The following is a 26,721-nucleotide window of genomic DNA, read 5'->3' as shown; positions in this document are numbered from 1 at the left end:
ACTGGTGGTTCAAACCCACCAGCCACTCCTCGGAAGGAAGATGGGGCAATCTACTTCCATAGTGATACTGCCTCGGAAACCCAAGGAGGGGTAGCCATGAGTCGGGTTCGACTCGATGGCACATAACAACAACAACAACACACACAGACACATATACACAATCATTGTGAATACCAAAAAGTGATGAGGTAAAGACAAATCATCAACAGTCCCAAGACCCACATGACATTAGAATCTGTGCAGGGGGAAAGATGAAAGCAAAAGAACATTATACAAACATGAGAATTCAAAAATACCTAAATCATAATCACAGTAAAGTAGGTGGGCCAATATAAGGACAGCAGCTGAAACTGAGAGGTTTGTACATTTCAATAGGGAACAAGTACAAATGGTCCCCACTAAGGTCTCAATGGTCAAGGGTAGGCTAGAACAAATATATTCTAAATATAAAACCCCACATGAGAAGAAATTTTGAAAAAGAAAATCCAAATTGGCCAAGCCAGAGACAATAGAGACACAGGAAAAAGAAGGTTGAGATAAAAATAGAAGAATGAAAGAGTTAGAAAAATCTAAAAATGTCACCCCCTGTATTTTTTAAAATTTGACACGAGCATCAGATGAGAACATTTTAGAATCATGAAAAAAGAATTATCTTAAACCACTCCTCCACCTAAAAAGTTCAGGAAAACTAATCTCATATAAAAAAGAGTAACATAAAACATTTTTCATGTAAAAATAAGTATCAGAAAAATATTAAAATAAAATCCTATACAATATTACTATTTTTTAAAAAAGGAACAGAACAACAGACCCACAGAAAAATAAAAGCACAACAGAAATGATAAAAATTTTATATACTTAAATTTCATAGTTACCTAAAAGATATTAGAATAATAAAAATAAATTAAAGAATTAGAAAATCTCTGAAATAATGTGGAAAACTTCAGAAAAGAATTGTAACTAAAATAACAAATAATTTCAGAAATGTTGACTAAACTAAAAAGAGTAGAAGATCAAGTAAGCACAACTGAAAATACCTTAATAGAAGAAAAACAAGAGATTTCATTAAAAATAATAATAAGAAGAAGGAGAGATTAAAAAGTATTCACAGGAAAAGACAAATATAGGAGACAGGCAAAGATGATTCAAAATACATATAAGAGGAGTCCCCAGAAGGGGGGTGGAGAAAAGACAGTAAGGAAATAAAACATATGTTAAAATTTATAATTTAAGAAAAACTCCTTGAAATTAAAAAAAAAAAAAATCAAAATTATATATTAAAACGGCACTTGTAAACCTAAAAATATAAACCTAGAATTAAGAAAACCAAGACATATTCTAGTAAAATTAGTGAACTTTAAAGAACAAGAGTATGGAATATTAGACTTTGATCATCAATGCTTTATAATGTAAAAAAATGGACTAATATAGTTCATATAGCCAAAGGGGGAAAAAGGGATAAGGATTCTCTGTATGAACCACTGTTGGAAAGTCCTCCAAGAAACATTCATAATAAATAATTTAAAAAGTAATAAAAGTGCATTTAGCTAACTTTCGTATGTTGTTGTTGTTGTTGTTGTGTGCCGTTGAGTCAAACCCGACTCATAGCGACCCCTCCTTGGGTTTCCGAGGCAGTATCACTACGGAAGTAGGACTGCCCAACCTTCCTTCCGAGGAGTGGCTGGTGGGTTTGAACCACCAGCCGTCTGGTTAGCAGGCAAGTGTCTTAGCCACTGTGCTACCAGAGCTCCCAACTTTTGTATAGAAAGATATATATATATAACATATACATATATTTGAAATTTAAATTGGCTTTATGTGCATTTTAAAAGACTCTGGAAGGATAAAAGGAAACTGTGTTTACTTTTTGAAAGAGGCAGGAAGTAAGTAAATAAATCATAAGATAAGGAGTAGCCTTTTCACTAAATACCTTTTCACTCTATGTATTTTATGATGTCTGCACCACTTGAATATATTATTTATTTTAACTACTGTGGAATAATACTAATGTATCTTTTAAAGCTTCCCAAGACAAAGAGATGGCCTCTTAAACAAATGGTGCTGGCAAAACTGGTTAACCATTTGCAAAAAAATGAAACAAGACCCATACCTCAAACAATATATAAAAACTAACTTAAGATGCATCAAAGACCTTAATGTGAAACCTAAAACTATAAAGATCATCAAAGAAAAAATAGGAGTACACTTAGGGGCTCTAATTTACAGCATAAATACACTCTCAAACACAACCAAAAATACACAAACAGCAAAAGATAAACTAGCTGAGACCTCCTAAAAATTAAATACTTAAATACATCAAAAGACTTCTCCAAAAGGGTAAAATGTGAACCCTACAGATTGGGAAAACATATTTGGCAACAACGTATCTGACAAGGGACTAATCTCTAAAATGTATACAAAGGATCAACACCTAAACAAAATGACAACCTATTTTAAAAATGGGCAGAGGTCATGAACAAACACTTAACCAAAGAAGACATTCAGGCAGCCAACAAACACATGAAGAAATGTTCACGATAATTAATCATTAGAGACATGCAAATCAAAACAACGAGATATCCTCTCACCCCAGCATTAAAGCAAAGTTCAACAAATGGAAAACAATAATGCTGGTGTAGAAAGGCTGGAACTCTCATACACTGCTGGTAGGATTGTAGTAAAATGATACTAGTATTGTGGAAAATGCTATGGTGCTTTCTTAAAAAGTTGGAAATAGAAACATCATTTGATCCAGCAATTCATTACCATGTATTCTAGAGAAATAAGAGTCATGACATCGAGAGATGTATGTACACTCATGTTCATTGCAGCATTATTCACAGTAGCAAAGAGATGGAAACAACTGAAGTGCCCACCAGCAGATGAATGGATAACCAAACTAGGATATATATATACACACACAATGGAATACTATGCAACATTAAAGAATAACAAAGAATCCACAGAACATAATGTGGATAAACAGGAGGACATTATGCTGAATGAAGTAAGTCAATCACAAGGGACAAATACTGTATAAGTCTACTATTTGAAAAGTCAAGGCAAGGTTTACAAGGAAAAAATACTCTTTGATGGTTATCAAGGATGGGAAGGCAAGAGCAGGGAAATTACTAACTAGAAAATAGACATGCAACATGTATTAATTTGGGTGAAGGGAAAGGCAATATACAATAAGGGGTGATCAGCACAATATCACTAAGGCAAAGGAAGACAGGGAGAGGTGCACAAGAGTTACCAACAATCAAAGTAAATATATACACAATCCTGCAAATATCAGTAATAACAAATAATGTACAAGTAGACATAGTCAAGCAAGTTGAATAGGATGGGTAGATGAACGGGACTACACCCACTACCATATAAAGGTTGGCAAAGGATATTTTTACATACATATTTGTGTGTCCCATAAATCATCAATGTATATATAGTACAGCAATCAAAAGGCAAAGTTATGAAAACTTCTTACCCATAACCAAGCACCTTGAGGTAATGAGTCACTGGGCTTAGAGGCTTAGGATAACAGTCTCAGGGGACAGCTATGTAAACTGGCATAACATAATTCACAAATAATTTTTTACACCCTACCGTGGTGAGTAATGACTGGGGTCTTAAAAGCTAGCAAGTGACTCGATGGCAGAGCATTTGGTTTGTTTTTTGGTTTTTAAAGTGCAACTATTGCTCTATTCCTGCCTAAAGCAAAGAAGAGTGAAAAAAAATCAGACACATGGAAAGAAATTCTTCAAAGAACTAAAGATCATGCAAACCTCAGCTTCCATGACCCCGAGACCTGAAGAACTAGATGGTGCTCCGCTACCATTACCTACTGCTGTGAAATGCATCACAATGAATGGAAGTGGAAAATATAGGGAGGAAGTGCATTGTAGGTGTCACAATCAATGTCACATATGTATGTATGTAAGAATAGTAGAATGAAAACCAATTTGTTCTGTAACCTTTCAATCAAATCACAATAGTCAAAAATTAAATAAAAATATAAAAAATAAAATATGTAAGTTTATATGTAATGTTTCCAACTCCCAAAGACAAATAAAAATACAAAATAAATAAAGCTTCCTGAGATTTTAATGTTATTGATGATTGAGAACTATTGTTTTAATATTTAAAATAAACCCAATTAGTGAAGCAAGAGATGAAATGAATTAGTGAACACAACTGCATAAAATAATATTTTAAAATTTATCACTCTAATGTAAACGTCTTTGCAATAGATTGAATTATGTTGCCTAAAAAGACAAGGGAGAAGATACTATGTGAGGAACCGTCTACAAGCCAATAATCTAAAAGTAATGCCCAGAACTATCAGTAGCTGAGGTCAGTGGGCAAACGGTTTGCTGAACCATGGCAAAAAGGCTTGGCAATTTACTTCCACAAGATTCCAGCCATTGAAAACCCTTTTGAATACAGTTTTACTCTCAAACATGTGCAGTCACCGTGAGTTGGAACTGACTTGATGATAACTCTTTTATCAGAAGCTAAAAGAGACAAGGAAGAATGTTCCCCAAAAATGGACTGAGAGAACACATGGACCTGCCAACATCCTGAATATGAATTTCTAACCTCCAGAACTATGAGAAATACATTTTTGCTCTTTAAAGCAACCCACTTTGTGGAATTTTGTTATGGCAATCCAAGGAAACTAAGGCAGTTTCATCTTTAAGAAATGTACAACAATGACACACTAAAATACATTCAAACACTCAAAATATTTTTTATATAAGTAACTTTGTAAGTCTGCTTTGATAAACTTTTCTAGAATACAAACGCTTGTTGTTTTAAACTAATCAATGTAGATACCTATTACAACAATGCTGCTTATTGTTCTAATACAGTTGAGCAAAGAAGTTTACCAAATATTATTATTTAACCTATGGATTTGGTGATTCAATATTTCAATTAGCTTTGGAATAAGAAAGAAAATGCTTGAATGCACTTCACAATGACCCCCCTTTCATAATGACTTACCCTTTGTTAAGATAGGAACTCTGGTGGCATAGAGCCTAAGGCATTTGACTGCTAACCAGAAGGCTGGTGGTTCAAACCCACCAGCCACTCCTCGGAAGAAGATTGGGTGATCTACTTTCGTAATGATGCTGTTTTGGAAATTCAAAGAGGGGTTGCTATGAGTCGGATCTGACTTGATGGCAGTGAGTTTGGTTTGTTTTATGGTTTTTGCAGGATAAAGGGAACAGGTTTCCTAACAACTGAAATTAATTTATTTCATGAAACCTAATCCAATCTAAAATTAAGTATTAAAAGAAAGTCATAAATATTTGTGCCCAATCAAAACACAAAATTTTCTTTATTATCATTTGATTCCATTTCTTCTCTTCAAGGTCTAATTAATCATAGATAAACCTAAGTAAATAAATGTAGTATCTTCAAGGCTATGGTTAATTAGAATTTTTTTCATCATTCCCCACTCCTAAATTTAGGACTGCAAACTACATTTTTGGCTTACTATGAAACCCACATCAAACCTTCTGGTAGCATAATGCCTAAGGCACTTGACTGCTAACCAGAAGGCTGGCGGTTCAAACCCACCAGCCACTCCTCGAAAGAAAGATGGGGCAATCTACTTCTGTAGTGATACTGCCTCGGAAACCCAAGGAGGGGACGATATGAGTCGGGTCCGACTCGACGGCACATAACAACAACATGCAACTCACATCAAACGTTTAAATTACATGGTTAGGATTATCAAACTCTTGTCTGCCCTTCACCAAATTTTATACAGCACAATTACAACAGTAGCATCTGGCCAAAGACCCACATGCTCAATACCTGACTGTTTCTCATTTTAAAATCATATTAAAAAAATTTAACAATTTTTATTTATTAATGCTGAAGTGATATAAACTATGAAATTAGTAACAGAACACTAATGGGAATTGGAAACAGTATAAACCTATTGTTGTTGTTGTTATGTGCTGTCAAGTCGGCCCCGACTCATAGAGTACCCTCCTTGGGTTTCCGAGGCAGTATCACTATGGAAGTAGATTGCCCAACCTTCCTTCTGAGGAGTGGCTGATGGGTTTGAACCACCAGCCTTCTGGTTAGCAGTCAAGTGTCTTAGGTACTATGCCACCAGAGCTCCTATAAACCTATTAGTAGGGAAAATTTAAGATCCTCTGATACATTGTATTTTCACATAATAGTGTTTTCTCAATTTTTAATTAAATTCCAAAATGGAAAATTCAGTAGGTAAAGGTATTTGAAAGGACAAGCCTAGTCTTTAAAAGTCTTATCCAGAATATTCCGAAGCTAACCACAGCTATCAATACCCAGGACCGACAGAGACGACAACTTAATAACTGGCCGTAGCTGTTACATTCTTTTTTAATGTGTCAGCATTACAACATGTGCAATCTGATAAGTTGCCAAGTTTCCTTAGTTAGTGCTGCTTACAGGTGCTGACCAACCTGATACGGGAGTCATAGAAAGGAGATAAAACCATTTGGAGTCCAAACTGTACTAAAATGAGGAGTTCTCTATTCAAACGTCATAAAAATTCCTTTAAATAACTATCTCTGACAAACACAGCATGACTCAGTTTTCTTCTCTGGTTAGGCTACACACCCTGGACAGAACAGGAAAAGGAGAGGTAGTGCACACCCTCGTTTGTACTGTATAGTTCATAATACTCGTTATTTCCTTCTGTTATGGGCAAATTCACACCACTCCACCTATCCTGGTAATTAGATCATATCACATAAAACAACATAGCTAGAACTCCCTGTAGTAGTTCAACATGGTGTTCAAAAAAAAAAAAAAAAGATATTGTTTAAAGGTTTTACAAACATTCCATTTACCCTTTCTTTACTCAGACAAAACTCTTGACAAAGGCTCAATAAGATTGTCCCACATGGAGGGAGATTTCTTTACAAAATGGATATTTCTAGGCACTACATTTTGAAATCAAGTGAAAACACATGGATTTTTTTCAAGGTGAACAGGTTAGAGTTTTGCTTTCTTCTTCTTTCTTCTTCCATATTACCCATATTTTCCACAATATTATTTTTATAAACATTAGTATAAGAAGTACTTATAATAAATAAGTAAATTAATATTTCTTAAGGACAAAAGCTACTCAGATAATTTAATTTAGTCTTCTATTTTATATTTTTATAAATTTTGCTTTATTTAGGATAGCACAGAGAGGCAAGCACAGATGTATTATCCCTAATCCCAAAAAGCAGAAAAGAAAACTTTCATCAAGGTCCACAAAAATTTAGAAAACCTCTAAGTTAGAGGTAGGAGCTTTGATGGAATAGTAGTTAAAGTACTCACCTGCTAACCCAACGTTTGGCTGTTTGAATCCCCCAGACACTTCATGGGAGAAAATGTGGTAGTCTGCTTGGATTGACAGACTTGGAAACCCTATGGGCCAGTTCTACTCTGTCCTACAGGGTCACTGTGAATTGGAATTGACACAATGGCAGTGGGTTCTATGTTAGACACCTTAATATAAAAAATATATAGAATGCCATAATCTACAGAAAATACATGATAAATATATTGACTTTCAAATATTTTAGGGATGACTGGCAGATCATATTTCCAAGGAAGAAATGTAATGTAGTCACTATTTAAGTACTGACCAGTATACATCCTTGCTAATATTTCACCTATATGTATTTAAGGAGCTCTGGTAGTGCAGTGGTTAAGACATTTGGTTACTAACCAAATGGTCCATGGTTTGAACCCATCAGCCACTCCAAGGAAGGAAGATGGGGTGATCTAATTCCATAAAGATTTATAGCCTTGGAAATCCAAAGGAGGTCTCTATGAGTCAGAATAGACTCATTGGCAGAGAGTTTGGTTTTGTTTTGGTTTGGGAGGCATAGTGGTTAAAGCATTCATCTGCTATCCAAAAGTTTGGTGGTTCAAACACACCAGCCACTCCATAGAAGAAAGATAAGGCAGTCTGATTCTGTAAAGATTTACAACATAGGAAACTCTATGAGGCAATTCTACTCTATCATCTCAGGGTTGCTATGAGTCAGAATCAACTCAATGGTAGTGAGTGTGTATATGCCTATTTACCACCATTTGTTTGTCATTTTGTGATACTGTGGTGGCTTGCACGTTGCTGTGACACTGGAGGCTATGCCACTGGTAACTCAATGCCAGCAGGGTCACCCATGGTGGGCAGGTTTCAGTGGAGCTTCCAGACTAAGACAGACTCGGAAGAAGGACAGGATGGTCTACTTCTGAAAAACTGGCCACTGAAAACCTTATGAATAGCAGTGGGACACTCACTGTCTGATATACTGTCAGAAGGCATCTATAACACGACGGGGGGAGAGCTGCCTCCTCAAAGTACAGTCAATTTTAATGATGCAGACGGAGCAAAGCTTTCAGGACCTTCATTTACCGATGTGGCACAACTCAAATGAGAAGAAACAGTTGCAAATATCCATTAATAATCAGAATATGTAATGTAAAAAGGATGAATCGAGGAAAAATACAAATTGTGAAAAATGAAATGGAACACAAAAATGGATACCCTAGGCATTAGTGAGCTGAAAGAGTGGTATCAGCCATTTTGAATCAGACAATCATATAGTCTACTATACAGACAATGACAAATTGAAGAAGAATAGCACTGCATTCATCATCTAAAGGAACATTTCAAGATCTATCCTGAAATATAACACTGCCAGTGATAGGATAATATCCATATGCATACAAGGAAAATCAGTTAATATTCTTATTATTCAAATATACATACCAACCACTAATGCCAAAGATGACGAAACTGAAAATTTTTAACAGTTTCTGCAGTCTGAAATTCATCAAACATGCAATCAAAATGTATTGATAATTACTGGTGACTGGAATGTGAAAGTTGTAAACAAAGTAGAAGGATCTAGGTAGTTGGAAGATACAATCTTGGTGATAAAAACAACACCAGAGATTATATGATAGAATTTTGGACTAATTCACTACAGACACATTTTTTTTAACAATATAAATGCAACTACATGTGTGTACTATGTCAAATGAAATACACAGGAATCAGATTGACTACATTTGCACAAAGACACACACACAGTGGAGAAGTTCAATATTATCAGTCAGAATATGGGTGGGGCCAACTGTGGAATGGACCATCAACTGCTCATATGCAACTTTAAGTTGAAGTTGAAGTAAATTAAAACAAGTCGTAAGAGCCTATATAAAATCTTGAGTATATCCCAAGATTTTATATAGTGAGCATCTCAAGAACTGACTTGACACATTGAACACCAATAACTGAAGACCGAGGACTTATGGTTTGACAACAAGAACAACATACATGAAGAAAGTGAAAGATCATTAAAATACAGGACAGGAAGAAAAGACCAAAATGGATGTCAGAAGAGACTCTGAAACTTGCTCTCAAATGGAGAATAGCTAATAAAGTCAATGGAAGAAATGATGAAATGAAAGAGCTGAACAGAAGATCCCAAAGGATGGTCTGAGAAGACAAAGCAAAGCATTGTAATGAAATGGGCAAAGACCTGGAGTTAGAAAAACAAAAGGGAAGAACAAACTCAGGATTTCTCCAGATAAAAGAACTGAAGAAAAAATTCAAACCTTGAATTGCGATATTGAAGGTTTCTATGTGCAAAATATTGAACAATGTAGGAAGTATCAAAAGAAAACAGAAGGAATACACAGAGAGATTATACCAAAAAGAATTGGTCAATGTTCAATCATGTCAAGAGGTAGCATATGAACAAGGACCATGGTAATGAAGGAAGGTGTCCAAGCTGCACTGAAGGCACTGGAGAAAAACAAGGCTCCAGGAATTGATTGAATACCCACTGAGATGTTTCAACAAATGGATGGAGTGCTGAAGGTGCTCATTTGTTTATGCCAAGAAATTTGGTAGACAGCTACCAGGTCAACCGACTGGAAGAGATCCCTATTTTTGCTCATACCAAAGAAAGGAGATCCAATAGAATGCAGAATATATCAAACAGTAGCATTAATATCACATGCAAATAAACTTTTGCAGAAGATAATCCAAAAATGTTTTCAGCAGTATATTGATGTACACTTTCCAGAAATTTAAGCCAGATTCAGAAGAGGGTATGGAAAAGGGACATCACTGCTGATGTCAGATGGATCTTGGCTGAAATCAAAGAATTGATTTTTACTTGCGTTTTATTGACTATGCAAATACATTCAACTGTGTGGATCGTAAGAAGTTATGGGTAACACTGCAAAGAATGTGAATTCCAGAACATTTAATTATGCTCATAAGGAACCTGGACACAGACCAGGAAGCAGTCATTTGAACAGAAAAAGAGGATACTACATGGTTTAAATTCAGGAAGTGTGGGGGTCAGAGTTGCATCCTTCCACCATACTCACTCAATCTCTATGCTGAGCAAATAATCTGAGAAGTTGGACTATATGAAGAAGAACACAGCACCAGGATTGCAGGAAGACTGATTAACAACCTGTGATACATAGATGACACAGCCTTGCTTGTTGAAAGTGAAGACGACTTGAATAACTTACTGATGAAGATCAAAGAACACAGCCTTAAATATGGATTACACCTCAACATAAAGAAACCAAAACTCCCTACTACTAGATGAATAAGCAACATTAATGATAAATGGAAAAAAGATGGAAGTTTTCAGGGATTTCACTTTACTTGGATCCACAATCAAAACCTATAGAAGCGGCAGTCAAAAAATCAGACATCATATTGCACTGGGCAGATGCACTGCAAAAGACCTCTTTAAAATATTCAAGAGCAAAGATGCCACTTTGAAGACTAAGGTGTTCCTGACCCAAGTCACGGTGATATCAATTGCCTCACATGCATGCAAAAGCTGGATAATGAATAAGGAAGACTGAAGAAGAATTATGCCTTTGAATTATGGTGATGGCAAAGAATACTGAATATACCACGGATTGGGAGAAGAATGAACAAATCTGTCTTGGAAGAAGTACAGCCAGAATGTTCCTTAGAAGCGAGGAAGGAGAGACTCTGCCTCTTATATTTTTGTCATGTTATCAGAAGGCACCAGTCTCTGGAGAAAATCATCATGCTTGATAAAGCAGAAGATCAGTGAAAAATGCGAAGACCCTCAACGAGATGGAGTGGCCTAGTGGCTGCAACAACGGGCTCAATCATAGCAGTGATTACAAGGACTGCGCAGGCCCAGGCGGTGTTTCATTCTGCTGAGCCTGAACCGACCTGACGGCACCTAACAACATATGTATGTGGCATGTAGTGTCCTTCTTGACACAAATTTAATCACATCTTCATGTGCAAGAAATTATTATATAGAATTAACTGTACCAGTTCGAATAAAGGCTATATCCCCAGAGAGAAACACATTCTAGAAATGTCAGAGCATATATCAGATCTATACAACAAAATATTTTCAAATATTTTTTGAAAATACATTTTCAGAATGTCTAACACATACACATGTATATGCAAATATAAAGAACCGGTTTAAAGATTATGGATTATCTCTAGCCATTTTCAGTTATTCATATTTTTATTCCTCCTCCTCCATTCACTGAGCCTTGATGAGTGATGACTGCTGTATTGTTTTTTTCCTTATAAAAGAAACACCTCAAAATTACATATTTTAAATTAATAACTTTCAAGTCAATTTCTGGATGTAGTTAAACAACTCACTCACTCACTGCCACAGAGTCAATTCCAACTCATAATGACACCACTGGGTTTCTAAGGCTGTAAATCTTTATGGAAGCAGATTGCCCCATCTTTCTTCCACAGAGCAGCTGGTGGGTTCAAACCACCAATCTTTTGGTTAGCAGCCAAATGCCTTAACCACTATACCACCAGAGCTCCTTAGAGTTAAACAAAGAACACTAAAAGTAAAAAATGGATCTTTTTATTCCACTTCCAGTCCAAAGTAGATGAGAAGCACTTTTCCTCTCCATTTTCCTTACTACATACAGTGAAAAGGGCTGAATGTTGTGTTTAAATCAAATATAAAAAGATTCTGGAAGGTAGAGAGAAGGCAGACCACCTTCAGACATGGGAACCCATTGAATGAAACAGGAGAGATCCATAGCTTTTCTCCTCTGTTTCATATATCCTGACTGATACTGGAAGGGCCAGAAACTTGGAAATATCTATGCACACAGACATAGAAGGCCAATGAAAAGCATTCTCTTCTTAGCCAAAAGACCAGAAAAGAGGCAACCTAGCAAAACAGAAAAGTTTTAGACAATAAATGACCTATGCCAGCCAAACATCATGGAAAAAAACCATGAGCCCATCCCACACCTCTCAGCAAAGATCAGTGCAGAGCCTAGACTTCTATACCTGTCCAGCTATAAGAGGTGTTACTCGCTGTTCTCTGAATTGGTATCAGAGAAAACGAAGGGGGGAGCTAGAACTTTCATTCCCACCAGGAGCTACGGAGGATCAACTCCCCTCCCAGCCTGTGTCATAGGAGGCTAAGAAGGAAGCCAGAACTTTTAGCGAAATCCAGAAGTAACAAGGCCTCCGTTACCCCAGTGGTATCAGTATAGGCACGTGGGTAACAGTCTCAAGGTACTTCTCCTCCCAGCCAGAGTGGTATTAGTGAAGGCATATGGGGAGCCTAAAATCCCACCTCCTAACAGCAATAACAAGTCACACATCTTCCACAGGATATCAAAGGGACTTAAGTAGGAAACTTGATTGCTAACCAGAAGGTTGGTGGTACAAACCCACCAGCCACTCCATGGAAGGAAGACTAGGCAATCTACTTCATAAAGATTTACTGACTCAGAAACCCAAAGGGCGTCACTATGAGTTGGAATCAACTCAACAGCAGTGAGCTTGTTTTTTTTTCTTTAAAAAAAAGTAACAAAGTAGCACCTCCTTTCCCCAACTGGTGCTAAAGAGGTCTACTAATGTACAAGATTTAAATAAGGTCCAAAATACCAAATACTGAAGTGCCAAAGATACAATTAAAAATCAATCATCATAACAAGAATCAGGAAATTTTCAATTTGAATGAGAAAAGAACATCAATAGACAGTAACTGACATGACCCCAATACAAGAATTATCAGACAAGCATTTTAAAAAGCAACTATCATAAAAATGTTTCAACAAGTAGTTATAAATATACTTGAAATAAATTTAAAAATAGAAATTTTCAGCAAAGAAAGAAAAATATAAAGAAAAATCAAGTGATAATTTTAAAAATAAAAACGACAACAACCCAAATTTAAAAAAAGAAAGAAAAAAAAAAAATTGACCAGACAGCAAAACAGTGGGGACAGAAGAAAAAATTGGTGAACTTTAAGACAGAACAATATAAATTACCCAGTCTGAACAACAACTGAAGAAAAAAATGCATTAAAAAGAAAGGGGGAGTGGGGGAGAACAGACCCTTAAAGACCTATGGAACTATAACAAAAAAACAAAAAATGCTTCCATACAAATGGTGCACAGATATATTAGCTAAAATGTATGTCTGCATTTGAGTTCAATTTGATTATAAGACCTCCTAGTACATTTTCATATCACGTACTTAACAATGGAGGCGCTCTAGTAGAGTAGTGCCTAAAGCATTTTGACTGCTAACCAGAAGGCTGGCAGTTCAAACCCGCCAGCCACTCCTGGGAAGGAAGGTTGGGGAATCTACTTCCATAGTGATACGGCCTCGGAAACCCAAGGAAGGGTTGCTATGAGTTAGATCCAACTCAGAAATAGGCCTACTGGTACTGAAATAAAATCATCTGAAAAAAAAGTTTTCTTTGGAAACTTCTGAGAAGAGGAAGAGCTTTTCAAATTGAATATCAGTTGCTAAGATCCAAGTACTTACTCAGACTACTGCTATTAACAGCAAAAACAGTAAGACAATATGATAATGTAATTTGGCATTTATATTGGTCTTTTACTATAAAAAGCTTAAAGTGCTATCTGCCAGATCCTTTGTGGTCTCTTAGGTGAGCTATTACTCCATTAACATATTAAAAACTTCGCAAAAGTAAACATTTCATTACGGGACTCAGAATGTCAATGAAAACAAAAAAGGCAAATTTCTCTCAATAGACATTCCTGTGCCTTTTAGTAAACACCATAATTCCAAGTAAAGGGCTCGTAAGTGCGGACATACACAATGTAATTAGCGTATTTATCCATCAGTCAGTCATTCAGTGATACTTTTTGAGCACTTACTAAACACCAGGTACTGCTCTAGGCAAGGAGAAGTCAAGTCCCTAATCTCTGGGAGCTTAACTCAGGTGATGAAGCAGCAGGGGAGACAAATAATAAGTAAATTAAAATAAAATATGGGAATAAATGCTAGGGAAAAAGTAAAGCAAAGAAAGGGAACTGAGGACATTTTTATTTTCCCCGAGTTTTATTCTAGGCCTGAAGTGTATCCCAGGGCCATAGTATTGGGGATCCCACCAGACTCCATCCTCTGGTTGTTACTGTGTTTTTGGAGTTTGTCCCATATTTTTCCCCCCACTCTATCCAGGATCTCCAGTTCTGATCCTTTTCTGAGTGGTTGGCGTTGGTAGCTGGGCACCATCTAGTTCTTCTGGTCTCAAAGTCCATCATGTCCTAGGGCTGATTGCTTCTTAATGTCCTTGGGTTTTTTTTTTTGTTTGTTTGTTTGTTTTTTGCACTCTTCTTTGCTTCTGACAATAGAAAACTATTAGCTGCACCTTAGATGGCTGGGACTGAGGACATTTTGAAATCACACTAAATGCCTGATCAAAAGGTCTACATTTTGAATGTTAATTTCATCGAGCTTACCTGAAGTTCTTTGTATCTATCTTGAAAAATAATGGCCTCTTGCTCTTTTTCTTTCAGGAAGCCTTTTTCTAAGACACTATGCTTGTCCATTAATGCTTCCACATCCTAAAAGAAAAATCCAATCAAAAACTTAGTAATACTTAATGGCATAAAATATATTTCATTTTTTTTCATTACACATACCAGAAAATATCTGGCAGAAAAAGAACCACAGAAGTATGATTTAAAGTTCAACAACATTACAGATTTTATGTTTCACTCTAATTTCTAGACTAATATCAAAACACGGAGACAGTATTAAAAGTATCCCAATAAATGGATAAGACCATTTCAATTAATTTCAATCAATATAATCCCTACATATATTTTCTATATACTAAGATCTTTTTTAAGACATATTTATAGAGAAGAGAATGAGTATTAACAATTAATTTATTAAAACAGCTGTAAATCTAAGGCTCCAATCAAATAGCCCATGATACTTCATATGTTAGTGCTTTAAATTCCATAAAGAGGGAAGCCGTTATTATAATACTACTCATCTGTGTAGGAAACACAATACTACCTGCTTTCAAAATTTAGATGACAAGTAAAAAATAAACTAGAAAGGTAAGCATTAGTTAGAAAACCCAACAAAATCTAAAAAAGATTCCTCTCACAAGTACATGTGTTATTTGAATAACACTGAATCGACCCAGTTAATTTCATCATGTATTAGAGGGAAAAATACCATGTTCTAATTTTATTGTTCTGGCAGTAGTACTTTTTTAACTATTTCACAAATATTTCACATCTACATCTGTATGAACATTTTTCACAAAAAGAAATTTCATTTCAGTGCAGAAAAAAAAGTACTTGTGTAAGACTAAAGATTGCCTATCAAAGGCTTTTCCAACTGATAAACTCATGTGACTGATTTAAATGTAGGGCTAAAGGTAGGTAATATCTTCTTCCTCTGATTTTAATCAGAGTTTAGAATTATATCAAATGCCCAGTATATACAATTCAAATATTTATTTTTTAGGCAAATGTAAGCATACCTTTTTAATTCTCTGTTTTTCTTCTTCAGAAACTTTGAGTTTAATCTCCAGACTTGAAATTTTTTGCTGAAGCTGTATGCTGGATATATTGGCTCCAGGATCCTCAGAATCATCCACAAGCGCAATTGTTCCATTACTTTTCTCATCAGTTAAACCCAATGGAAAAAGTGAGATATCCAAATGAGTGTGTGTTGATTGCTGAATCTAAACCACATTAAGGGGGGAAAAAAGAAAGAAAAAGAAAAAGAAACAAGAGAGGAAAGTTTACACTGTACCAATAATGAAAATATCCAAAGGGCACCAGAAACCACTTTTGGAAATTAAGTTGTAGCAAAAGTTCTGAAATTATTTCATCCTTTAAATAAATCAACAGAAGACCTCAAACTGTTACAAACCTGATCTTTTCAGGAAGAAACAAAATTTCTTCTATTTACAATCTAAACAATTTATGATCTTGCTAGCACAGCACTAAAAAACTTAAACTTTGATTGTGATTCAGTGTGAAATTAGGTATAGACACATCTGATACCAGTTTTTGATTTTACACACACAAAGAAAATCTCTTTATTTTAAGTTGTAAATCAGAATTTGAAATTTATCAATGACCCCTATTTGATCATCAATTTTAGCAAAGATAACTGGTGACTCAAGAATGTGCACAGAAGTTTGGGTCTGAATTAACTCTACCACTTACCTATTCATATAAGTCGGACCATACACTATTGATACTTTTGTATCTGACTTATCAAATGTATTTCTTATGGCAATGAGTTGGTACATAAACACTACATTATTAAATCATTTTTTTATTTTTGTTTAATATGACATTTACATGTCATATTAAGTTAAATAATACTAGTCATATTCCCGAAGGAAGAGTCAATAAATATTTAAATGAATAAATCCTATGAACAGCTGTCTTTTTGGGTTTCACTCTAAAATTGAAATGGATGCTCTAATATTTTAAGACGTTGTAAGATTTCCTAAAGAGAAATAACCATTCCTTTTATAGATTATTTCCTTTTTGAAGTTCAAGATCTGAAATGCAAGTTAATTCAACTTTAATAAATGAGATATCACAACCATATTTTGGTAACCGCAGATAATTAAATATCTTGCAAATTGTGCCCAAAATAAAGAGTATCCCTTTTTTTTTTTTTTTTTAGCTATAGGTATTATTCTCAAAACTAGAATAGCTACTGCTGAAACACTTTTTTTAGAAAAATAAAAATGCTTATCAATACTCATGCCATAGGTCTTAAAAAGAAAACTCACAAAATTTTAACTGAATCTCCATGTTTTTTTTTTTTGAAAGTATGAAAATGTCCTTTAACAATATTTGTGTCTTTACCTGTGCTTTTGGAACAGTTTGACTGACAATGCTGTTGTCTGCATGTGTATTCTCTGGTGATGAAATGGGATCAGAAGAGAGGCAGCCAACAGAAGGCGAAGAGTGATCGTGGTCCAGTATAATCTCAGGAGAAGCTGGGGAAAGATGGACTCCAGATACTAATGGAGAACAAACAAACAAAAAAAAGCATAGAATTATTTACAAGAAAACAGAGAGAGGATAGGTAGAAACAAAGAGGGAGAGGAAAGGAAGGAAAAGGGATAAGGGATGGAAAAACAATGAGAATAAAAAGGAAGAGTCTATCACTATTACTCATTTCAATATATCTACAATCTAAAACTGATGTTTTCAAATTTAATATGACATATTTATATCATACTAAACAGAGAAATTTAATAATATCATAATGTTTACATACTAACACACTGCCATAAAAAAATACATCTGCTAAATCAGTACAAACGGACAAATATGGTATGATCCCATTCACATGAAATATCCAGAATAGGCAAATGAATAGAGACCAGAGTTCATTAGTAGTTACTAAAGAAGATGGGAAAGGAAGATGGGAGAGTAATGCTTAAGGGGTACAGAGTTTTTGTCTAGGGTGAAGAAACAATTTTGAAACACATAATGGTGAATGTTGTAAGAAATAGTGAATATAGTCAATGTCACTGAATTATACAGGTAAAAATAGTTGAAAAGTTTTGCGTATTTCACCACAGTATTGCTACATATATTTCACCACAATAAATTTTTAAATAAATAAATACATTTCCAACTCATAAAAAGTATTGAAATATATATCCATTCATTGGGGTAACAAAAATTCTTGGGAGTGCCTATCAGTGCCAGGCACAGGTATTAGTCAGTGAAGAGAGCAGAAACAAGGGATATGTACCCATATATCCAATGGTCTTATGGCCTAGCAGGCAAGTGAAACCAATTAAACATTTATTACAATAAAAGAAATAAGGAGAAGAACAATTACTTTGAAACAACTAATCCAACTGTCTCTATGTTAAATTCTTTTGTATCAAAAACACTTTTTAGGTTAAAATAAAGCTAATTTTATCTTGCTCAATTGATTGTTTCTAAAGAAAAAGTAAATAAGGTTGAAAGAGAATTTTGAAAAGTTTTCACAACAAAACATCATTAGATTAGGACTGGAGTTCACAATTACCAAACATCACATAAAACAAAAATACAGATAAGAGCAAAAAATTGTCTACATTAGTCTATTTTCAAATATTTTTTTCTAAAATATAAAATAAATCTGTTTTTTCATGTGTTTTCAACTTTGAAAGAGTAAAAGTAAATCATTTTGAGCAGTAAGTCATTTATATGCTTTGATTTTCTGAACTATAAAGACCTTTATTCCACATTGGCATGAGTAGCAACGTCAGTGAAGTCTACCATAAATTCTGGAAGGCAGCTCACAAGGGCAACTGCATTTTTTCCTAAAGAGAGACATTTATAAGGCTATTAAGTATTATAACAAAGTACAGAACATATAAATTCCTGATTAGTTCTCTAGGGGATAACTAATTATCTTATGTATGTTTTTATTACATAGCAATATTGTTATTTTTAGATACTATACCATGGTAAGAGCTCTGGTAGTGTAATGCCTAAGGCATTTGACTGCTAACCAGAAGGCTAATGGTTCAAACCCACCAGTCACTCCTCAGAAAAAAAGATGGGGCAATCTACTTCCGTAGCGATACCACCTTGGAAACCCAAGGAGGGCTCGCTATGAGTCAGATCTGACTCCACGGCAGTGAGTTTGGTTTTTTGGTGATGGGGGTGGTGGTGATGATATGCACCGTCAAGTCAATTTCAACTTAATAGTGACCTCATGCAAAAGGGTGGAACTGCCCCATAGGGTTTTCCTTGCTGTGATCGTTACAGAAGCACATCACCAGATCTTTCCCCTACAGAGCCACTAAGTGGGTTTGAACTGTCAAACTTTCAATCAGCACTCAAGCACTTAATTGTGTGTGCCACCATGGCTCCTGGGTAATTAAGTTATTCTAGCTTTATCCACAGGCATGCCACTTTAATAAAATATTTAAAAAACAGAATTTAAGTGATGTTTATCGTTTACATGCCTTTTTCAGTATTTTTTTTTTCCTAATAGTCATCATTGTGGCATTTATTATTAATTTTACCAAAGAATTTGGTCTTTGAGAGAGAATTCTAAACCATTTGAATTTCCTAGGTAATTAAGGTACCTTGCATAGTCAGTAAGGCATTTGGCTGCTAACCAGAAGGTTGGCAGTTCAAACCCACCAGCTGTTCCGCAGGAGGAAAATTAGGCTATCTTCTTCAATAAAAATTTATAGCCTTAGTAACCCAATGAAATCACTATGAGTCAGAAATGACTCAATGACTATGGGTTTGGTTTTTCTGGCCTTGTATTCTGTAGGCCTCCAGACCACAATTGTGTATTTATACTAATGTGGTAACTCAGACAGGGACTGACCGGTCTAGAAAAACCACGAGTAGAAGGTAACATTCAATCAATCATGCTTGCATAATGAAGCCCTACACTGGCCATGGAAACAAAAGGTCCGAGGGCTTCCTGGTTGGTGAAAGACATGGACATGTGTGGAACAGCAGCACATTCCTTTTTTGGGACATGGAAGCTCCATGTTGGGAACCCTCCCAGACCTCACTTTTTGCATCTCATCATTTGTATCCATTTACTATAATAAAATTATAATCCTAAAATATCACTTTCCGTGAGTTCCATGAGCTGTTCCAGGAAAGTAGTGAACCCAAGTGAATGAATAGTGGGAGTCAGCAGGTCGGAAGGAAGGGGGCCCTGGGGACTCCCAATCCTACAGATGGAAGGGACAGTGGAAAAATATGAATTTGTAGCCAGCAGGTCAGAAGTAAGGGTGTCATGGGGACTTCCAAGTGTGTGAATGGTGTCTGAAGTCCTAGGCAGATTTGACAATCAGAAGAACTATGTCCTTAACCTAACTCATAAAATCTGCCCTAGCTTTGGGTACAAAGAGTCAGAGGAAGAAGTGATGCATGTGCAACTGGTGTCAGAAAAGAAATTAAAAGAATCAAATTGATTTTATTGATCCTTACAGTTAAATGCCAGAGAAGTGAGAATACAACTATGCTATATGATGAGATTTCTCCAGAACATATTACTCTATCTTCTAATTCTGAATTACAATTTACAACAAAAATATTGCTCATGAATTTTCAGTTAAGAGAATAAGTAATACAGTATGGTGTAGATAATATAGCCCTGTGATTAACAGCATGAACTCTGGAGCCATATTGTCATACTAAGGTAGAATACTGGGCAAGTTACTTAACTTCCATATGCCTCACTTTCTGTATCTGTTAAATGAGAAAAAGGTTGCTGATGAGGTTTAAATTGGCTAAAATATAAGCAGTTAGCACAGTGTTAATATTGTTGTTGTTGTTGTTGTTATGTGCCATCGAGTCAAACCTGACTCATAGCGACCCCTCCTTGGGTTTCCGAGGCAGTATCACTACAGAAGTAGGAATGCCCAACCTTCCTTCCGAGGAGTGGCTGGTGGGTTTGAACCACCAGCCGTCTGGTTAGCAGGCAAGTGTCTTAGCCACTGTGCTACCAGAGTGTTAATATAACTTCTATTATTATTTTAAAATTTACTATTAAATTCGTTGAGTAAGTTGTTTATTTTTGTGCATAAAGGGCTATGATACTGAATTAAAAAAAAAAAAAACTTTAACAGTATTATTCTGATCTAACATCTAAACATTTTAGTATCTCAAGTCATTCTTATTTACAGTCATAGTCATAATCTAAGATGTCATACTTTCCCAAGTTAGATTCTCATAATGTAATGATAAATGTTCAAGTTTATCATATTAAAAAAAAATAAAAGGAGGGAAGTTTGATAGAGTAGAGGGAAGGAAGGAGGGAGGAAGGAAGGAAAAGAGAAAAAGAAGAAGAAAGGTTTACGGAAGGAAAATGGAGAGGGAGGAGAAAGGACACCCCAACCCTCACAATTCCCACTAGCTGCCAATATCCTAGTATAGCTCCTTTCATAAACAAAATTTCTTTATCAAGCAATTTATAATCACTGTGTCAATTTTCTCCTTCTTCAACTCAATCTTCATTAGTCCAGTGTGGCTGTCATTTAAGATACTGTCTTTTCAATAATTATAAAATCAAATTAAAATTTCTGACTTTATCCTTCTTTATAGTTCTCCAGAGCACATGTATTTTGGTTACCTAGTGAGACTCTAACAGAATATACCACAAATGGGTGGTTTCAAACAAACAGGGATTTATTCTCTTACAGTTTTGCAGGCTACATGTCTGAGTTCAAAGTGCCAGTTTCTAGGGGCTGGGTGAAAGCTCTTCAACCTTGGCCTTCAGCTCTGCCTCTTGCTCCCACCCCATTGAAGCTGGAAGCTTTCTTCACTCAGACAGCTGTTGGCTGCTGAGGCTGAGAAGCTTCAAAGTTGACAAGTAAAAAGGCACAGTCCCGATGTTACCAATCACACAACAGGCCATTGATTCAACTCCATGAACAGTCCCAAGATCAGCAAATAGCATGGCAGGCTGCTGACCAAAGACTCAGCTACATGCAGGATCCAAGCGTGCCATAAGCCAGAGACCTTTCTCAAAGTTGCTTCTTATGTACTGGAAGCAGACCACATCCCTAAAGCAGCTACTCAGTTGCTCCAGTAGATTCCACCATGGAGCTGATTACCATTCTCACCATGAGGAATAACTACATCCAGCTGCCCCACCACTCAAAACTAGGCCCAGGTAAGTTGACACATAACCTTAACTACCACAGCATATTAATGAGCTTCCCTTCTTCTGGAAACTCCATTCTTGGAGCCTATGACATCACTATCTCCTAGGTTTCGCCCTAACTATTTCTTCTAGTTTCTTTGTCACACTCTTTCTCCACTCAATCTTAACCATTTCACAATGTTTCCTATACTCTCTGATCTTCAAACTGTACATATTGTTCTGGATGATCACTTTCAAAACCCTTTATTTAAGTTATCACCTGCAGGTTAACAACACCCAAATTCACATCTCTAGCAGAGATCACTCTGTAGACCTCGAGATCCCTATATAGGTTTTCCCCACTATTTGAAAGTAAAGCATTCCTATTAAACCTTGCTAAATCCAAAAGGTATAAAGTGAAGAAGCATCATCATTAATTTATGTGGGAAAAATTTTTTGAATATTCTCAGGCCCAAAAAATAACCTACCAAAGAACACATAAAACCTAAAATGACAACAACTTGTAATGTTCACAGACACAGTTCATAGCTATGGAGGTTTGATGCAGATAAGCTGAAAGCAGTTCTCGGGGAAGGGGCTTGGTGATGCCACTCTCACTGCTTGGGGTGCACACTGCCTTTAATGGCTTGCTATAAAATAAACAATGAATGCTAACAATAGCAATAACTTTTGCTTATTTTCATAAAAGTGAAAATCCTCAGATTTTGGTTGGTTAGCAAAAACAGGTATTAACGTAAGTCCTTCATAAAAGCAAAGTAGTATAAAGCAAACATTCAAAAAGTGGGGGATACTTATATCTCTTTTCTACTAGGTAGTTCTATTTAGCTGTCCAATAGGTACATCAAACTTACCCATCCTCTTATATAAACCTGCCTTGCTTCATGTTTTCCATCTTAGCACAGTGAACTATGTGCCCCAGTCAGAAACTACACCACCAAGTGCCACTTGCAGTTAGTCATTCACTGCAGTCACAATGAATGACTAACAGTTCCCTGATTATGCCATAGTGTCAAAACCTCTATGACCTCACAATCTAACTGCCAAAGTAAAAGCCACAGTCTTTGGTGTCAAAAATGCATTCAATTTTGAAAAATAACAATTACTAATTGTGCCTCAAAAGGATGTTACATAGCTTAAGAAGATAATGTATGTATCTACAAATATTCAGTAAATGGAAGCTGTCACTGTCATTATCATTTGTCAACATTCAAAACAAGCTTTTCCAAGAATTTTTCTCCTACTCCATCATCCACCCAACTACAATCTAATTTAAATCTTCTCTTATATGTTAAAATATTACAGAAATTCTAAGAAATAACGATAATGAAAAAATGATATATTGAAATCTATGGGATACATTTAAAGAATTGAAAAAAAAAAGTCTTGAACATGTTAATCAACAAAAATCAATTAATTAAATCTCCAGCTCACAAACTAGACAATAAAAAACAAAGTAAACTATAAAAGCAAAAGAAAGAAAATAATGGTAACCCGTACATTACCCTACAAAAAGAATTAATCAAATAAGTGTATTTCTACCATAATTAATTAGACAATTGATAGCTAACTTAAGACTAAGAGAGAAAAAGTACAAATACTTAAAATTAAATGTTCAAGAGGAAGATGACTATTCAAAAAAGAAAATAGTAAGACTCCTCAATTGTTATTTGTCATCAGGTGTTGTCGAGTCGCCGCCAACTCATAGTGACCTAAGTACAACAGAACAAAACACTGCCTCATCCTACGTCATCATGACAATTCTTGTTATGCTTGAGCCCATCACTGTATACACTATGCCAATCCATCTCGTTGAGGGTCTTCCCATTTTTTGCTGATCCTCTATTTATCCAGCATAATATCCTTCTCCAGGGACTGGTCTCTTCTGACAACATAACCCAAGTAGGTTAGACAAAGTCTGGCCAATCTTGGCTTCTAAGAAGCATTTCAGCTACACTTCTTCCAGGAGAGATTTGTTCATTCTTCTAGCAGTCCATGGAACTTTCAATATTCTTCTCTAACACCATAATTCAAAGTCATCCACTCTTCTTCAGTCTTCCTTATTCACTGTCCAGATTTCATATACATATGAGGCAAATTAAAATACCATACAGATTCCTCTATAGATATATATGTGTGAGCTCTGATGGAATAGTGCCTGAAGCATTTGACTGCTAATCAGAAGGCTGGCATTCAAACCCACCAGCCACTCCTCAGAAGGAAGATTGGGCAATCCACTTCCATAGAGATACCACCTCAGACACCCAAGGAGGGGTCACTATGAGTCAGGATCAACTCAATGGCACTGAGTTTTTGTTTTTTGTTGTTTGTTTGTTTTTTTATAGATATATGTAAGTAAATTTGAAAATCTAGACTTTGGTGGCGTAGTGCCTAAGGCACTTGACTGCTAACCAGAAGGCTGGTGGTTCAAACCTACAGCCACTCCTCAGAAGGAAGACTAGGCAATCTACTTCCATAGTGATACCGCCTCAGAAACCCAAGGAGGGGTCACTATGAGTTGGGGCCAACTCAACTGCACATAACAACAATAACAACAACAACCTGATTAAAGCTAAGAATAATTTTAAACAAATCTATTTCCTCAGGGGGAAATATTACTTCCTCACAAATAATGTATTAGGTCCAGATGATTTCAAGATATTCTACCAAAACTTTATAAGGACTGGAAAATGTCAATTCCCTAAATTTTTTCCAGAGTATTGACAATGAAGAAAACTTTCCTCATTATTTTTATGAAGTAAGTATAGTCTTCATAGCTAAGTCTGATATAATATAAAAACAGGATAATTAGACATCAGTATCAGTTATAAGTAATGAGAAAAAATTCTAAATTAAATATTAGGAAAAAGAATCCAAAACTATATTGAAAAAATAGTATGCAATGAAAAAGTGGGATTTACTCCAGGAATATAATATTGGTTCATTATAAGGAAATTCATTAATATTAATAGATTTAAAGAGAAGAAATATGACAAAGTCCAAGATTTTGAAAATGCTTTTGATAAAACTGAATACTCATTTCTGTTACAAACAAGAAAATAGGAATTAATTGATACTGTTTGAACCAGATAAAATATAGACCTTAGTCCTAAAACCAATTTCTTGCTTAATGGCAAAAACGAAAATCAAGAACAACATAAGGATGCCTATTACTACCTCCAAACCATTTAAAAACGTATTCAAGGCACAACGCAATTAAATTAGACAAGAGAAATCAAACAGAACAGGAAAACTACTTCATATTCCTAGAGAATTCATGATAAAACTCAAACAATTAAAAAATTCAGTCAAGTAGTAGAATACAAACTTAACAAACAGAAATCAGTATCAATCATACTTTTTTTAAAAAAACCACGTACAGTATATAATGGTAGAGAAAAACCTACTATAGCAGGGAAAAAAAAAAGATAAAATACTTAGGAATAAATTTGGCAAGAAATGTGACAAAAACTTTCAAACATTTCTAGAGTCACAGAGGCAGACCTGAACAAAGGTAAAAATGTCCATTTTAATCCAGTAAAAAAACTGAGCATCATAAATATATATATAGGCAGTGCCCCAGGTTGCAAATGAAATCCATTCCTAACTGTATCTTTAAGAATTTGTAAGTCAGTCAAAGAGGAGCACATGCTTTATATTTAGCCTTACTTTAATGCACAAAAAGGCTGAAGGCTTTTCAATGATTTAAAAGCTGCACGTGCAATAAGTAAATGTGATTGTGATAAAGAATTTGTTGTTAAGTAAGGTTTGGTTGAATCATTTCAATGTAAGGGAAAATTTACATAACATTAAAGAGAGCTTCAAAGATGGTAGTATCCTGCTCAAAGATGGCAGCATTCTACTCAAAGAGAGTTGCCAACTTTGCCACTTTGAGTATGTGCAGCTCTCCACAGTCCTGTCAATTACTCAATCTCACCCATCAGAGTTCTGAAAGGGCTCACTACGACCCTTCCAAGTCTAGAATTCCACAACTTTGACCCTTAGTTTTGCATTCTAGTTACTTACAATAACAAATAACTCAAATTGTAAAAATGTGGATTTGTCCCTGTTTCACTACACTGGCCACGACAGAATCACTTCAAAGCCTTATATTAAAAGGCAAGTAGGAACTGTCCATAAGGTGGACATTCATAACCTAGGAACTACCTGTACACCAGATCTCTACTAGCTAATTTAATCATTTAATGAAATTCTAATAAAATTATCAATAAGCTTTTTATAATGGAGCTAGACAAACCAAACCAACCCTACTGCCAATGAGCTGATTCCAACTCATAGTGACCCTAAAGCACAGAGATGAATTGCCCCATAGGGTTTCCAAGGCTGTAAATCTTTATGTAAACAAATTGCCTCATCTTTCTCCCACAGAGTGACTGTTTGTTTCCAACACCAAACTTTCGGTTAACAGCTGAATGCATTAACCACTGCACCACCAGGCTCCTGGAGTTAAATAAGTGGACAATATACACCACATGGAAAAACAAAACATAAAAAATTGACAGGAAAACACTAATAAAGAAACACTATCTATGAGAGACTGGCTTCTCTTATTCAAATATACTAAACTAAGTTATTAAATCATACTAGCCTCACTTATTAAAATATAAATTAAACCATATTAAAATATACAACTTATGTTATTAAAATATACTATACCTGGGAATAAATCTTACCAGAGACACAAAAGACCTCTACAAAGAAAACTATAAAAAGCTACTTCAAGAAACTATAAAAGACCTAAATAA

At 35.4% G+C, this 26,721-nt stretch overlaps 1 protein-coding gene across 1 annotated transcript in view; it reads right to left on the bottom strand.

Moving 5' to 3' along the window:
* CCDC91 (coiled-coil domain containing 91) overlaps positions 1-26,721 on the bottom strand; it is a 384,586-nt gene that overhangs the window by 265,713 nt on the left and 92,152 nt on the right. The window contains exons 3-5 of the mRNA XM_007949805.1: positions 17,179-17,336; positions 15,828-16,031; positions 14,788-14,892 (exon numbers count right to left, since the gene is read on the bottom strand). Coding sequence (XP_007947996.1) covers positions 14,788-14,892; positions 15,828-16,031; positions 17,179-17,336 — 467 coding nt within the window. The remainder of the gene's footprint in view (positions 1-14,787; positions 14,893-15,827; positions 16,032-17,178; positions 17,337-26,721) is intronic.

The sequence above is a fragment of the Orycteropus afer genome, unplaced genomic scaffold (genome assembly GCF_000298275.1).
Source record: "Orycteropus afer afer isolate SDZICR_OR568_19922 unplaced genomic scaffold, OryAfe1.0 scaffold00254, whole genome shotgun sequence".
Lineage (NCBI taxonomy): Eukaryota > Metazoa > Chordata > Mammalia > Tubulidentata > Orycteropodidae > Orycteropus > Orycteropus afer.
This window is presented reverse-complemented; position numbering and strand designations above follow the sequence as displayed.